Raw genomic sequence first — 16,238 nt, 5'->3', positions numbered from 1 at the left:
CATCCCAATCAGCCTCATTATATTTCACTGACTAAAGCACATTCGTTTTTATCATCTGAAAAAGAAAACTGCGTGTTACATAAGGGAAGTAGACGGATATCATGTTAGAGTTGATGAAGGAATTCACGTCATCCAGAAGTTTTTCAAATTTCACAGGTCAAAAACCTTTGGGGTTCATGGTGTCCTAGATGAAATCTTATATCTAAATATCACCCAGAAGATGCCTCAATCTCACTTATCAGCATTGATTTTCTGAGATGTGTTCTTGCTCATTTGGGAAAAATAAGCTAAATTGGTGTTGCAGGAATCAAACACTTTATTTTGGGGCCAAGCTCAAGACTGGAATTTGAATCCTCCAAACCCTAAAATTACTCTTAAATGGGCTGGATTCTCTACGTAAGGGGCTGCAGTTAATAAGTAGAAAAGAGAAGAATAAGGCCTAAAATATAAAACCATAAAAATAGGTGCTAAAATATCACACACCGTGTAAAAGATGGACATGGGCACACATGCACACGTGCACATTAGAAAAGGTGGTACATTAAAACTCATTTAGAAAATTACGCCGGAGTTATTTTTATTCAAAATCACAAAAATAACGAAAATAATTATTTATAATATTTCATGATGCTGCAGTTCAACTTAGTCACAATTCAGCTTTTTCAGTAAATGATACCCATAAGACTGGCAATACTTTTTTTTTTTTTTTTTTAATCGAATCACCCTTTACAAAAGGCCACAAACTCTTCAAGGGTATGGCAGTATTGTAGGTAAAAACTAGACTTGATCGGTTGCCCAAATAAAAAAAATCATTTCATTTTTTGGTCATAGGTAGAATTGTATCATTTTCACTTAGAATACCATAACATTTTTATAAAAGCACTCTAAGGCAAAAAATGCTTAGCTTTCAAAATGTCGGTTAAAATACTTCTTCTTCATTCTCCTCTTAGGCATTTCTTGACTATCTTGATGACTCCACCTTCATGGACTCTGCCCTAGAGGAGGCAGGCACCCTTTTCATACTGCCACCTTCTTATGGATGTCAGACTACTCCACCCATCCCCCCATCTAGCCTCTACGTGGCCACCAGAGGGTCTTCTACACGCAAGGTTGGTCATGCCACCATTCCACTCCCCCACTCAATGGCCTCCCATCGCCCACAGAATAAAGCTAGGCATTGGCATGACTTACAAAGCTGCTCATGCCAAGGGCACTGTACGAGCCTGAATCCCCCAAAAGCAAAGCCTAGGTCAAGGATGTGGATACTGGGAGTTTAAAGTCAGGGGAAAGAGACAACGAGACTGGAAAGGAGAGAAGCCAACGAAGAGTGCATTGCTGAGCTGGTCATAGATGTGGTGTCCCTCCAAAAGACAGGAGGGGGTTGTCTGTCATTAACTCTTATCCCCCATTAGATGAGGATGTGGCTGCTCAGCAGCATTAATTCCCACCCGACCCACACTTCCAGGCTGAGCCAGTTCCTTAGCTTCAAGAAAAGTCGTAAAGCTGAAAAACTGGGAGACACCACGGGGGCTTGGGGGTTTGCATCTACAGCATGGGAAGGCCAAAGAGGTGTGGCGCTGGGCACGATAGCATCTGCTCCCCCTCCTTCTCTCTCCCACTCCCGCCCCGCCACACACAAATGACATTTTATTCACGTCGCAGCACCCCCCCGGGTAGTCCATGTTCTCTCCAGACCTTCCCACCTGCACCCTTCATTCTGCTAAGAATGCCTTTTATCCACTTGCTACTCAACCTTCAAACCTCAGGTGAAGTAGCACCTGCTCTGTAAGCCTTTCTAGAATTTCCTTAGGAAAAATTCTGCTATTCTGCACCTCTGTCCAAACCTTCCTCATAGTAATTTCATGTTGACTCATAATCATCTGTGCCCATCTCTGTCACTCCGTTAAGCTGTAAGCTTCTTGAGGGCATGGCCATTTTTTTCAAACCTGCTTTCCAATTTCCAGTATAGAACCTAGCAGAACCTCCAAGTATAGAACATCCAAGAACGTTGATGAAAAAATACACGATGAATGAGGGAACAAATAACATACATGGATACATGGGTCTCACACCTCTTTGGTAGAAGTTCAGCCCAATTACCTTCTCGATCTTTGGATAATTAAAGTTTTCAACAGGAAACAATGTGTTGCTTAAGATAACAAATGTTTGGCCTACATACCAAAACCAAAAACAGGTTAATAAACAGCAAATAGTCTAATGAGTAATTTATCTTTGCAAAGAACTTCTCTAACACCAGCGATGCCATTGAATTACATAATTCAGACATATTATACATAATGTATCTGTTTTGCCTAATATTTAGTACTCATCTTGTTTAAGCCATTGTGCCAGGTGCATTTGTGGTTTATTGTTTACAGAAGGCAACTTTGTAACAACAAAAGTAGGAAGCCTAATTTTGTGGAGATAGGTTCTAGCTGAGAGCATAGTCTCACCTGACTGTGAAGAACCAATAGGTAGAACTTTGAGGTACAGAATTCACTTCATCCCATAGCTAAGGAAACTGAGACTAAATCCAGCATGTGCAGGATTTTAGGGCAAGCACATGCAATCTCCAGCAACCGTGAACTCAGTATCAAGGCATTAGGGTTCCATGGGCTGACTGGACATCTACCCAGGCACCCTTCCCTGCAGGACCACTCATGATGCACTTGACAGCCAAAGTTCTGTGAAATTTTGGAACTCAACTCTGCCACAGCTAAGGGCTGCCGGTACTTTTGGGAAGAGAGTCATTAACGATTAATCAGAACTGTAGAATACAAGAATAATCATGAACATGGCAATGTGCATTATCCCAGAGGACCTCAGGCTAGATGTAAGCTTAGGGATATTTGGAAAGCAAATTTGTTTAACTATACCAGAATAATATATGATTCCAGGTGTTAAATGAGTTTATGATTAGGATGGTTTTTGATATATAGACTTTCCGAGTAGAGGCTGGAATTATTTCATACTTATCGGGAGGTAGTATGTTGTATTAAGTCATATTGGGGGCAATATGATGTGTTGGGAAAGGGGATTTCCTATCAGTTTTCCATTCCCTGACCTTAATGCCAAGTCCTACCCATCACTTATCATCTTTGGGACTGTGAGCATTTCTGAATTTGAGCCTTGACTTTTTTGTACGATATAGCTAATAATAGCTATATCTAAAAATTATTATGAAAAATAAATGACTTGACACATACAAAACATATAGCACGGTACATAAAGTCACTTTAAAAAGTGTTTTTCTTGCAGCATTATTCACAAAAGCCAACATATGGAAACAACGTAAGTATCTGTCAACAGGTGACTGGATAAAGAAGATGTGATAAGTACATATAGATAGATGATAGATAAACAGACAGATAGACAGGGTGGAATATTATTCAGCCATGAGGAACTAGAACATCCTGCCATTGGAGACAACGTGGAAGCATATTGAGGGCATCATTCTAAGTGGAATAAGTCAGACGAAGACGAATACTGGATGATATCACTTATACAGCGGGTCTTCAAGGATGTTGTTTCATTCAATGTCATTTTGTTACAACACTGATGAAAAAAAAATCGATTCCTGGCCAGGACTCTGTCTGTGTGGAGTTCACACATTCTCCCCACATCTGCGTGCGTTTCCTCCAGAGACTCTGGTTTCCTCCTACATCCCAGAGATGTGTACGTCAGGTTAACTGATGTACCGAAATTGTCCCAGTCCAAGTGAATGCAGGAGTGGCCCTGTGATGAATGGCATCCTGTCCACAATGGGTCCCACCCTGAGCTCTGAGCTGCCGGGAGAGGCTCAGGCCATCCACAGCCCCGGACTAGAGTGAAAGGGTTAGAAAATAATTCTCTTTCTTAATTTTATTAATCTTTCTTAAATGTGTGTATAGCTCACATTTACTTCAAAGTTTAACACAGAAGCGTTTGGAGTCTTTATTTAGAAGTTTGGTGATGTTTCTGTGATCAGAAATGTGCTGTAGAAGCTTAACTCTAGTTTACATCAATTAGCCTTTGGGAAAATTGGTTTTATTATATGTCATGTCACTTAAAGTCTCAGTTTCCAAGAAGCTATTGTCGAGGTTAAGTGAGGACTTACTGTATATGGAAGCTAAAACAGCTGAGCTCATAGAAACACAGAGTGGGGATTACCAGGGGGGGTGGGGGAAATGTACCCGTCAAAGGTACAAACTTCCAGTTATAAGATGAGCAAGTCTGGGGATCTAATGGACAGCATGGTGATTATAGCTAATATTACTATATCATATATTTAAATGCTGCCAAGAGAGTAGATCCTAAATGTTCTCACCACAAAAAAGAAATGGTCACTCTGTGACAAGATGGAGGCGGTAGCAAACGCTGTGCTGGCAATCATTTTACAATATGTAAATACACTAAATCAATACATAGTACGCCTTATACTTACACAATGTTATGTGTCAATATAACTCAATAAGGCTGGAAAAAATGTTTTTCTTCTCTGATCCATTAATATAATGGGGTGTCTCTAAAATGTACCCAATAATCAGTAAAGCAGCATTTCCTCCCATAAAAACATATATTAATGTATCCACGTTATTGTCCTCTTGGGGCATGTGAGTGTGTCACAACTAGTTAAATGTGTCGCTCAGCGCAACGCGGCTTGGCCGCTCCCCTACCTGTCATGGCTTTCATCAGGATTTGGATGCACGTGGTTTTCCCTGCCCCGCTAGGCCCTAGGGCCATCATCCCATGCCGCACACTCTGCGTTTCGAACAGCTGAATGACTTTCAGTTTCCAAGGAAGATGGTTGATTAAACCAGCTTCTTCGACCTGAAAACACACACACAAAAAAAAAGCCCCGCGTTGGGCCATATCATCGAGCTCAAGGTAAGCACAGGCGTGGAGATGGGGGGATGTGTTGAGAAACTGGGAGTTACCCTTTGATTGGTACAGAGTTTCAGTCTGGGAGGATGAGAAAAGTTCTAAAAATGGGTGGTTGGTGACAGTTGCACAGTCATGTGGCTGTATTTAATGCCACTGAACTGTCTACTTAAAAAGGCTAAAATGATCAATTTTATATTCTGTATTTTACTACAATAAAAATATGTTGCATAAAAGAATATAGATACATAGACAAAAAGCAAGCTGAATAGCATCAAATATTATGCCAAGCTAACAAGAAACATCTGCATTTGTCTTTAGGAAATGAACATATTTATATTAATATTTTATTGTACATACATCTTAGGAGCAACTTAAGAATAAAGACTTAAATATCAAAACGTATTTGAAACATTGAATTTAAAAGATGACATTTAATAACAGAAAATTTCTCGCATACCGGGTTGACTGAAATTCCAATTAAATTTCAAGCTATCTTTATAAATTTATCTATTAAATATCTATATGGAAGTTACTCTGTGTCAAATCATTCAAAATTTAATTTTCATAAAAACACTATAAGGTTGGTACTACTGATATCTTCATTTATAGATTAGGAAACTGAGGCACAGAAAGACTAAGCAATTTTCCCAAGATTATTGCTTATAAAGTTATAGAGCTGGGATGTGAACCTATAAAATTCAGCTCCACAGTCCATGCTCTTAACCACTATGCGATGCTTAAATCCACTGAGTGAAGCCTTACTTTTGCTTAAATTATTTTCGGAGAATAATCATATATTACTTTATGCAATGTATATGCGCTTCAGATTTTTCATATGCTACAAGTTACTAACGTAAGTCACCGTATAAATTGCTTTATATTTAGCTTTCTAGGTAATGCTACAATTAATGTAGCCACATGATGAAGAAACCATTTGCAAAATGAATTATCACTCTTACCTGATAAGGAAGGAGATTAACTCTTATATACTGACTTTTAAAAAAGCAAAATATCCATTTAATACTATCATATTTGATTTTATTGCAAATATCTTCGAGGAACGGAAATAAATTTTATAAATATGGGCTAAGCACCATTTCTGTACATTTTTCTCAAACTCTTCTTTATAGGAAAGGAAATTAAGGCACGAGATCTACGTAATTAATTTCCATTCCTAGGAAGACTATAAAAAGTTAAAGCTGCACCAAGTATCATGGGACATTCAGACACCTAATGGTACACATAGCCTGGTAACCCTCAGAGCCCAAGAAAAAAAATCACAAGTGATCCTGGGGAGGAAGGGTGACAGCTGAGGAGCCACATGAAATCACTGCAAATGACACTCGGCAGCAGGAGCCTGGAGATCAAAGCAATGTGGCAAACAACCGGGATGGCAGACAGAGCCATGCCCAGCATGAGCAAGGCCACCAGCTGAGCACCACCAGCCCCTGCTGACTCATCACATTTCATTCGGGAATCTGGCGTGGAACGGTTTCCACCAATGACAGGGCCACTAGCGCATGGCCAACTGGACGTGGTTATGGGATATCAGGGGACCCCCAGAAGGAGGTGCACGATCACTGCTGTGCAATGGCTTCCCTTAAAACTGTAGTCACAGCCTCAGGTGCTGTCTTTGGAACTCACAGATCTGGGCCCCATTTGATTCCAATTAAATGCAGATGAAACAGACACGGTGCTTGATGCCCGTGAAATGCATTACCTGTCTACTGATCGCCGACTCCAGTTCAGGGTAACCTGCCTTGTCCAGCAGAATGTTTGGGAAGAGATCTTCAATCAAACTTAAAAATAAAGGTTCATCCTCATCAATCTTAAAAAGAAAGTGAAATCAGACCAACTATTTTGGCACAAACAACATCCAGGTAAACTGAAAATGCCCAGCAGAGCCCAGCTCATTTCATTACCGCCATTAGTAAATAAAATATCACTTTCTTTGAAGTTAAGGAATGTTTCCATGGTGTTTCTCATAAATTAAAAATTATTTAAAAAAAAAAGATTTATTAATCTTTCTTTTAAAAGATTAAAAGGGAGGAAGAAGAAAGAAGGGAAAAGAAAGGAAAGAAAATATTGCCTACTTGACAACCCTTCCACGAAATAACCAGTTTTGAGAGTTGTTACCTAGTCTATAATGTCTCATTTAAATTAAAATAAATTTTTAAATGGCGGTGGCAAATTTATAGATTAGAACTGAATACATGCTTTTATTTCAAAATAAAATCTGTCACACTATATATAGATCCCTGATACTAGACAGTTGCTTATCAATCTCTCCTATGAAATGATTATGCACTTGTCAAATTTATATACGATTTCGTGCCAGGCTCTACAGACTTTAAAGAAGATGAGATCTTTAGCTCTAAAACACAAAACTGATTCAAGGTATCTGAAAACTTAACGTGTGGATTTTTAAAAATCCATTTCAATTTAATGGGGATAGGCACACGTAAGATTAGATGTGAGTTACCACAAAAAGGACTTCTGAAAAAGTACAGTTTAAAATTGTGCTCTCTGGTGCTTTTTCTGATAATTAAACATATTAAAGATGAGCCTATTAAATAAATATTTCTATGCCTCGTTTGTGCTTAGTTAGTCGAACTGACATTTAAGTGGGTGGAACATTTCCATCTGTGAATCTCACCAGTTTAGAAAGATTCATGTCTCGTAGGACACGCATGACGATCGTGGACTCTGTATCCATGGGGCTGGCTCTTTTTGCTGCCCCCAGCGTTCGCAGAACTGACAGGATATTACGAAGACCAAAGTCATAATGCACCTGGGAATTAGAAGTGCACCAGGCTTATTTTCGACATTCACTTACGCATGGAAACTATACAAAGTTGGCAGAAGACCTATTCGCGGTAACGAATAAATGCCGATTTTCCTTAAGAAAACTTGTACAAACAGGGGACCGATACATTTTTTTAATCGATATATTTTTTTGGGCAAATAGAGACTACCCAAAAGAGTCATCTCCTGTATCATCAATTTAACTCCTTAAATCAGAACTAATAGATATAATTTGACAGAGAGAAAGAAAGAAATTTCCTCTTAGAGTATACATAGCCCCCTGAGCTTCTTCTTAATCATCCATTAAAAAAAGTCCTCGTATCTCTAAAGCTAAAATTCTGAACCAGAATAAACTGAGACCTCCCTTTTGACTGCCATATAGATGTACTAATCAGTAAACAGATGGGAATATTGAGGAGGAGGAAAAGTAGCTACTTCTTACCTAGAGGGAGAAGAATAAGAACAAATCAGAAGCCAAGCCCCCAACTTCGTTATTCCCTTAACATATATTTACAAAAACTCAGTCATGCCAAATTTTAGCACACACAAAGTGAATAATTAAAAACCAATTATCCTACCACTATGGAAAACAATATGGCAGTTCCTCAAAAAATTAAAGATAGAACTATCATATGATCCAGTAATCTTACTTTTGGGTATGTGTCCAAAAAAATTGAAAGCAGGGTCTCAAAGCGATATATGTACACTCTTGTTCATAGCAACACTATTCATATAGCCAGAGGTAGAAATAACCCAAATGCCCATCAAAGGAGGAACAGATAAACAAAATGTGACACACACACACACACACACACACACACACACACACACACTGGAATGTTAACCACAAAAATAAGCAAATCTTGTCACACGCTCCATGGATGAAACTCAAAGACATTATGCTAAGTAAAAGGAGCCCCTCACAAAAAGACAAGTACTATATGAACCCACTTAGATGAGGTATCTAAAGTAGACAAATGCACAGAAACAGAAAGTAGAATGGTGGTTACCCAGGGCCGAGGGGAAGGGGAAGCGAGGAGCTGTTTAATGGGTACAGAGTATCAGTTTTGCAAGATCGTAAAGTTCTGGAGATCTGTCTCACAACACTGTGAAGAAACTTAACACTACTGAACTATACACTTAAAACGGTTCAGATGGTAAAATTAATGTTCTATGTTTTTACCACCAAAAAAAAAAAAACCACACAATTATCTGCTAAGGTAATTGAGAGCAATGCACTTCATTTAATACTAATCATTTGGAGAATAGAGCACAGAAAAATACCGAGATTGAGTTCCTACCTTCAACGAGTTTAAATTCTGATAGAGGCAATTAAATAAAAAAATGAGCAAACTTGCATTAAAAGTAATAATGACGGAAAGTGCTGGTGGATGGAATTAATCAAGGAAAACTTAGAATTGGACTCAGTTAAATCCATGAGCATGAAGTGAGATTCACACAACGTTCACCGAGAGACCAGCATGGGGCCAACTGTTTTGTACACATTGACTCACTTCATTATTCACAATGACCTTGTGAGGAAGGGCCGGAGGCGTGCAGGAAGAGGAACTAAAATACTGAGAGGAAAGGAGTCAGGGGTGCTGGAGTTTTTCAACATATGAAAAACAGCATGGAAAAATATTTCTTTGATAGAGATAAAGATAAGAATGAGTAAGAAAACTCTACGACGAACAGGAAAAAAAAAAAAAAAAAACAGGAATGGTGGTGGCAAAAAGCAAACGGTTAGGATCGGTCCGACCAGAACGCTCCCGGTCAGAAAGTTCTGTGTGTGAATAAACACGCACAGGGGAAGAACTCACGAGTGAGAACGCGATGGAGTGAAACCGGTGGGTAATAAAAATGAATCTAGATCCAAAGACATTTGGAATGGAGACCAGAGGGAAGAGAGAGTCAAAGCGTTACACATGTTAGGAGATGTTACTCATGGTATATTGTTCTATTTATTGCGAAGTATTATTATTGAGCATATGCTTTGAAAAATTTTTATTTATATGTCCTAGAAATCTGTGGTATAATCCTGGAGTTTGTGCCTTTGTATGATCTAGACCCCTTAAGTGTGGCCAGGACTGGTGATTTGCTTCTAACTAATAAAATATGGCCAAGGAGACAGGCTGTACATGATTACGTGTACATGATTATGCGGTCACATTATATAAGATTTGTGGTGGTTGATTTTATGTATCTACTTGACTGGGCCATGAAATGCCCAGATAGCTGATTAAACATTATTTCTGGAATCGTCTGTGAGGGTGTTTCTGGAAGAGATCGGCGTTTGAATTGGACTGAGCAAAGCAAGTGGCCTTCCCCAGTGTCGCAGGCACCGTCTAGCTTTTGAGGACCCAAGGAAAGTGGGATTCGCCCTCTGTCCACCTGACTGCTGAGCTGGGGTACCAATCTGCTCCTGCTCTCAGTGCTCTGGTCTTCCAGGCTTCAGATCTGGACTATAATCTACACCATCAATCCTTTGAATGACACCTCCAACATTCCTGGGTCTCTGGCTTACAGATGGCAGATCATGGGACCCTCAGCCTCCAAAACTGCATGAGCCAAAACCTTATAATAAATCTCTTTTATATACGCATATATATCCTACTGGTCCTGCTACTCTGGAGAATCCTGATGAATACAAGATGGGAGCACCTATCTCACAGGCTTTTTGCTGACTTTGAGAAAGCAAGTGGCCACGCTGGGGAAGCTCATGTAGCAAAGAACCGCACACAGCCTGTGGGAACTGAAGGTGGCCTCCTCTAGCCGACAGCCAGCAAGAAGCTGCATCCTCACTCATACGACCTCAAGAAACAGAACTCTGCCAACAACCTGGGTGAACCCAGAGCAGATCGTTCCCCAGTCAAGCATCAGATGAAACCGTAGCCCCAGCCAACGCCTGACTGCAGCCTGGTTAGACTGTCAGCAGGGGATACATCTAAGTTCTGCCAGGACTCCTGACCCACGGAAACTGTGGGATAATAAATGCGTATTGTTTTAAGCCAGTAATTTTGCTGTGACATTGTTATGCAGCAATAGATAATTAATATAGAAACGATAAATGGTTACTTCTGTGCCTCTCAATTCTGAAACCACGTGATGTCAGAACCTGCTACTCTAAACAGTGCAGGAAATTAGCAAGGAAGTTACAACAGAGAAGACAATTAGCAAAGCTTGGCCAAATACTTGAATGAGCTTGGAAGTGAGAAGAGTAAATGACTGAGAGGTTCCTGAAAACTACGAGGATACATAACAGTTATCGTGATGAAGGTACAAGTAGGTTAAAGAGAAAAAATTAATATCCATAATACTTCGGCTCTTAAATGAGTTCAGACAGTATTCGCTTCATTTCCATACCATAAATATTAATTCCTTTAAATGTACTTCTTAATAAACTATGCATATAAAATTATTTTTGTAATGATACCACCTTCTACCTTGTATCAATAAGGTATTTTATCAACAGCCCCAGTCTATGATTTTTCAAAATGAGGAAATTTCACTGAATAGAAAAACTGAAACATGCATAAGTAGATAGAGACCTTCAGAATGTCACACCTGCTTAGAAAGCTGCTCTTCACATAGCTTGTAGAGCGTGAAAAACTTCCTGGCCAAGACAACGTTATCGATGAAGCCACAGCTGGCCAGCTTCACCCTTATGATGATCTGACGGTCGGGCACCATCATGGCCACGGAGCGGAAGTTAACCTTCAAGTTTTCGGGGAGTTCCTGCCGCCCGGCATAGCCAGGGTTCTACACAGAAAACCAAGCCGAGGACAAAAGATACGATCATGAGACAGGGAGCACACATCAGCACGACAGTAAAAGATTCATTATGCACACGCCACAAATCTGGAATGACAGCCAGAGAATTCATTTACCTATCTCCCTCTCCTTCTCCCTGGAGAGCGTAAGTCATGAGTCATTAAAATCAACTCTGTTTAACGCCAAAGGCTTTCAAACAGAAGTGAAAATTAGAATCCCAGTTTCCATTCATAGACAGGAGGTGACATATAACCGAGGAGATGTATGAAAATTGTGGTAAGAAGGCTGAAATTCAGGAGATCTCCCTTACCATGGTTAGAAAAAGTCCAAATTCGGGATTCATAATCACGTGATCGCCATCGGTAAAAATGAAAGATGTTTTACGCTCTTTTTTACATGTCAAAATAATGGAAATTTGCTGGGCTGCAACTGAAAGAACTGGTAGATCGATACGATTAAATTCATCAAAACAACCCCAGGATCCAGACTGTGCCAGCCCTTAGAAAGGAAATTAAACAGAAAATCCAATTAGTGTGTAATTTTGGAAAGCCAAGGAAAAGGACATTATGCAGCTGCCAAGACAAGCCAGAGATAAGTCTATTCAAAAATAAAGTTGAACAAATAGATAGTACACAGACTGCCCCCAAAAGAGCTCACAATGTGGCACTTTATCTGTAAATAAGCAACCTATACTGATAAAGAAACATTACGAAAGGCAAATGATATTGACATTTCATCCACAGGACACTGGTAAGATTCAGGTTCTCTAAAAAGTTCTACGAAGTTGAACGATGACCTTAAAATGTAGCCAAATGTTGAGAAAAGAAATCTTAACGAGATAGTCTACCTTAACTGAAAGATCTCATCAAGTAAAAATTACACATGTAACCCGCACCTTTAAAAATCCGTCCCAGCCCTCGGAAATCCATCTGGTCCGAACAGTTGAAAACCACGACATACTTCCCAAGACATCGTCCCATATCTTTGGTGGTTTCTGTTTTGCCCGTTCCTGCAGGTCCAGCGGGGGCTCCTCCCATGCTCATTCCCAGAGCTTGAGCCAACGTGATGTAACACCTGAGGGTTAGAGACATCACAGGAACCGTGGATACTTCTGAGGCATCAAGTGAACTGAAACCCACGCAAGATTAAAAAACCGGAGATCCAGGTCATCGTCTCTACGTAACACTGCCAAAACCGCGTCCTAAAATACACTTATCCTTATGAATATTAACACGTGTTAAGATAAAAGGAAGGGGTGGGGTTGATGGTCAAATAAGTTTGAAAACTCTTTAAAAGGTTAAACGGCCTTTCTTAGGATGATGAAGGTTGGGAAATCTTCATGTACAAAAAGTAGTAATCAGCAATTCCAAAACTAATTTTGCAACTTTTTCACAGAAATCTACCATATCTACAGAATGGTACTCTAGCAAACAGACTGGGAACCACTAAAGTGGATTAATCCCTGTTTGGATCAAAGGGTTGGTAATCTGATGTGCTTGGGGACCAGTCCTTTCTTCCACTTGTGAGCGCAAGTGGAAAGACTGGAAGCATTCTCGCCACGTCTGTACTCCAGACAGAAGGCAGCAGAAGTCCAGAGGCTGATTTCTCATCTGCACAATAAGAAATGTAGAAGGTCCGACAACACGTGTGTTTCTCTGAAGTGTTCTCACAACTTGATGAGTCTTCCCTGAGTGCTGACCACTGGCCGCTGCCCTGAACGGCTGTGCAGTCCTGGCTAATCTCTCTGCCCTCTCAGAGTCCCTTCTGGATTCATCGTGCGGGCTAGAGGTAACATGTAGGTACCCGCATGGGGCCTGGCACCAAGCAAATGTTAATCATCATTACTGTGTGACTGCGACTGTTGTTTTTCTTAATCATTGAAAACACATTCTTTACCAACTTTTTCTTTCATGTCTCCTTAAGTGTATCTGATAATCAGAGGGTCTCTAACTAAACCAGTTCTTGATAAAGAAAAATATCTTTGTGACGCATGCACCACTGTTGCCCTAAGAAGCTGTCCAGCATTTTAGCATTGATGCTGTTTAAGAATCAGAACTGACAGCACTTCTGGCTTATGTGTGACGACATGTATATAGAGTGAAATAAATACTTAACACCGATGCTGACGAATTTGGCTAAATTGCATGCTAATGAGCTCTGGGTCATGGAGAGGGTCATCGTTCATTTCGTGCCAGTGGTCACGTTCTTTATCTCTGGTTCCGGCAGCTGTTGGGATGGGTGGAACCAGATAAGAGTGTAACGCTGGACTGGCACAAGCCACTTATTCAACAGATATTCCCAGGGTACCAGGTGCTAGGGGTTAGGCAAGTAGTTGGGGGTGTAAGTGTGAACTAGACCCAGTTCCTCGCAGCAGAGAGCTTATGGCTGTCTGGCGGGGAGGCAGAAAACTCTAATAGAGCTGCAAAAGGCCCCTAAATTATGTAAAAGTTTGAATCCAGTCACGGACGATGACGTTTTTTGAAAGCAACGAAGAAAGTGGAAAGAGGAGCAGAGGAGGGTGGCAGCGAGGCACATACACAAAGGATGCTCTGGGGAGAGTGTGCGCATGATGCAGACATGTCATGAAGACGCCCCGACAGGACCGTGCTTGCCTCTGGAAGGCACATCCTAGAGATTTATTCCTCCGTAGCTGCTCCCAGAAATAGATTTAAGACGTGATTATTTAGTAATGTGTGACTTAACTCTCTTGTGACCAGCATAAAATGGGGACTCACTTCTCCCATAATCATGGTAATTAAAGAAAAAGAAAACTAAGTGAACATTTAGGGTGAGACAGGCTGAAACAAACTTTAGAATCACCTCCACTTATATACTTATAAATACCTACTTTGTTTTTAAAGGTCTCGAGTTTTTTGATAAAGTTATACAAGATAATGAATATAGTGAAAAAATCAAGCTGCAGAAAAGTTTATATAGTTTGATACTTATAGTTAAAAAGAATTTTGACATATACACATTTGAAATTTCTAGGGCAGAAAATAGATTGTTAATCGTTTTTAAAAATAAAGAAAATTTTCCTCTCATGCTTTCAACTGTATGTCCTTTTGTGCTATTTAGACTTTTCACCACAAAGATGTAACTTTGAAAATGAACACTTCTTTCATTCATTCAGGAAATATTTATTTAGCATGTATTATGTGAAAATTATTATAGGAGCAATGAATAAACCACAGGCAGTCATGCCTCCAGAAGCTGGCATCCTAAAGAAAAGAAACAGATGATTTTAAAGTAGGAAACAGGAGAAGTATGCCGGTTAGGAGGGCTGCAGAGTGTGGGTACCGCTGCGTCAAATGTGGCGGGTCCAAAGACCCCTCTGAGCAAAGACTCGAGGAGGAGGCGAGGAAGCGAGCTATGACAGTATCGAAGGGCAAAGGTTTGGGGTCAAAGGAACCGCAAGTGCAAAGGCCCTGAGGCAGGTGGAGGTGTGCTGAGACCGTGCAAGGAACAACCGAGGAGCAAGCGGCTAGAGCTCAATGAGGGGCAGACAGAGATGTAGCAGAAACTAGATCAAGCCGGGCCTTGTAGGCTGGTGTGAGGACACTGGCTTTTACTCTGGTGAGATGGAAAGCCAGTGGGGAGATTGTGGCAAAGGCATGACGGGATGTGACTTATGTTCCAGTGTCTGAATTGAGAATAGACTGGACGGAGGGGGTGACAATGGCAGAAGCAGGTTGACCAGTTAGAAGACTGCTAACAATTATCCAGGCTAGCGAGCGACTCTGGTGGCTTGGACTGGCGTGATAACAGCGAAGGAGTGAGAAGTGGTCACATCCTAGATGAATTCTGAAAGCGGTGCTGACCGCCCTTGACAATAAATTGGATAATGAAATAAGAGAAAAGCAAAGGCCTCGAGGAGGCTCCGAGGGTTTGACTTAAGCAAGTGAAGGACGGAAATGTCGTTTGCTAAGATGGAGAAGATGACAAGAGGGTGGGTTCGTGGAGGACAATCAAAACTGTTCAGTATGAACTTCCCGTAAGCATCCAAGCAAACACGACACGGCGGCAAGTGGAATATTCATGTCCCGCCCCGGTGCAGTCTGGGGAGTCAACGTCTAATGATATTTAAAGCCTCGGGAGATGAGCGTAGATGAAGAGAAGAGTCCCGGGGTGTTCTGCGTTTAGGGGTCAGGAAGAATAAGGGAACCAGTAGGAGGGGGTGTGAAGGGATGGCAGGAACAGTGCCAGGAGCCAGCTGAGTGTGGCGTCCTGGAAGCCACAGGAAGAAAGCGTATCAAAAAAGAGGGCTCAACTGTGCAAATGCTGATGAGCTAAGGAAGGTGAGAATTGCAAATGACCGCTGGATTTAGCAACGTGAAGGTCTGGGTGACTGCTTTAGCAGAGAGGGGGAAGAAAGTGTGACTGGCAGAATAAGGGCCTCTCAACGTCATCCACGTTCTAATCCCTGGAGCCTCTAACTACATTACCTTACCTGGCTAAAGGGACTCTGCCGATGTGATTGACGTCAGAGGCCCTGTGATTATCCCGGATCACCTAGTGGATCTGATCTAATCTCAGGAGTCCTTAAAAGGGGAAGAGGGAGGCAGAAGAGCGAGTCAGAGATTTGAGACAGAAGGAGGAGGGGACCAAAAGCACAACCATAGTTGCTGGCTGTGACGATGGAGGGAGGGGTCCACACGCCAAGGAATGCTACGGCCTCTAGAAGTAGGGGGCAGCCCTCGGCTGACAGCCAGCAAGGAAAGTGGGGGCGTGGGTCCTGCAAATGCAAAGACAAGAATCCTGCCAGTGACAGAAAGACAGGAAACAGATTCTCCCCGTCC

At 41.2% G+C, this 16,238-nt stretch overlaps 1 protein-coding gene across 1 annotated transcript in view; it reads right to left on the bottom strand.

Moving 5' to 3' along the window:
- Positions 1-16,238, bottom strand: part of DNAH5 (dynein axonemal heavy chain 5) — a 249,328-nt gene that overhangs the window by 98,125 nt on the left and 134,965 nt on the right. Inside the window, exons 42-48 of the mRNA XM_025043546.1 lie at positions 12,335-12,513; positions 11,750-11,937; positions 11,233-11,427; positions 7,520-7,654; positions 6,584-6,691; positions 4,635-4,809; positions 2,101-2,171 (exon numbers count right to left, since the gene is read on the bottom strand). Of these exons, the coding sequence (XP_024899314.1) occupies positions 2,101-2,171; positions 4,635-4,809; positions 6,584-6,691; positions 7,520-7,654; positions 11,233-11,427; positions 11,750-11,937; positions 12,335-12,513 (1,051 nt within the window). The remainder of the gene's footprint in view (positions 1-2,100; positions 2,172-4,634; positions 4,810-6,583; positions 6,692-7,519; positions 7,655-11,232; positions 11,428-11,749; positions 11,938-12,334; positions 12,514-16,238) is intronic.

This window comes from Pteropus alecto, unplaced genomic scaffold, assembly GCF_000325575.1.
Source record: "Pteropus alecto unplaced genomic scaffold, ASM32557v1 scaffold152, whole genome shotgun sequence".
Taxonomy (NCBI): Eukaryota; Metazoa; Chordata; class Mammalia; order Chiroptera; family Pteropodidae; genus Pteropus; species Pteropus alecto.
The sequence above is the reverse complement of the archived record's forward strand: the minus strand, read 5'-3'. Positions and strand labels throughout refer to the sequence as shown.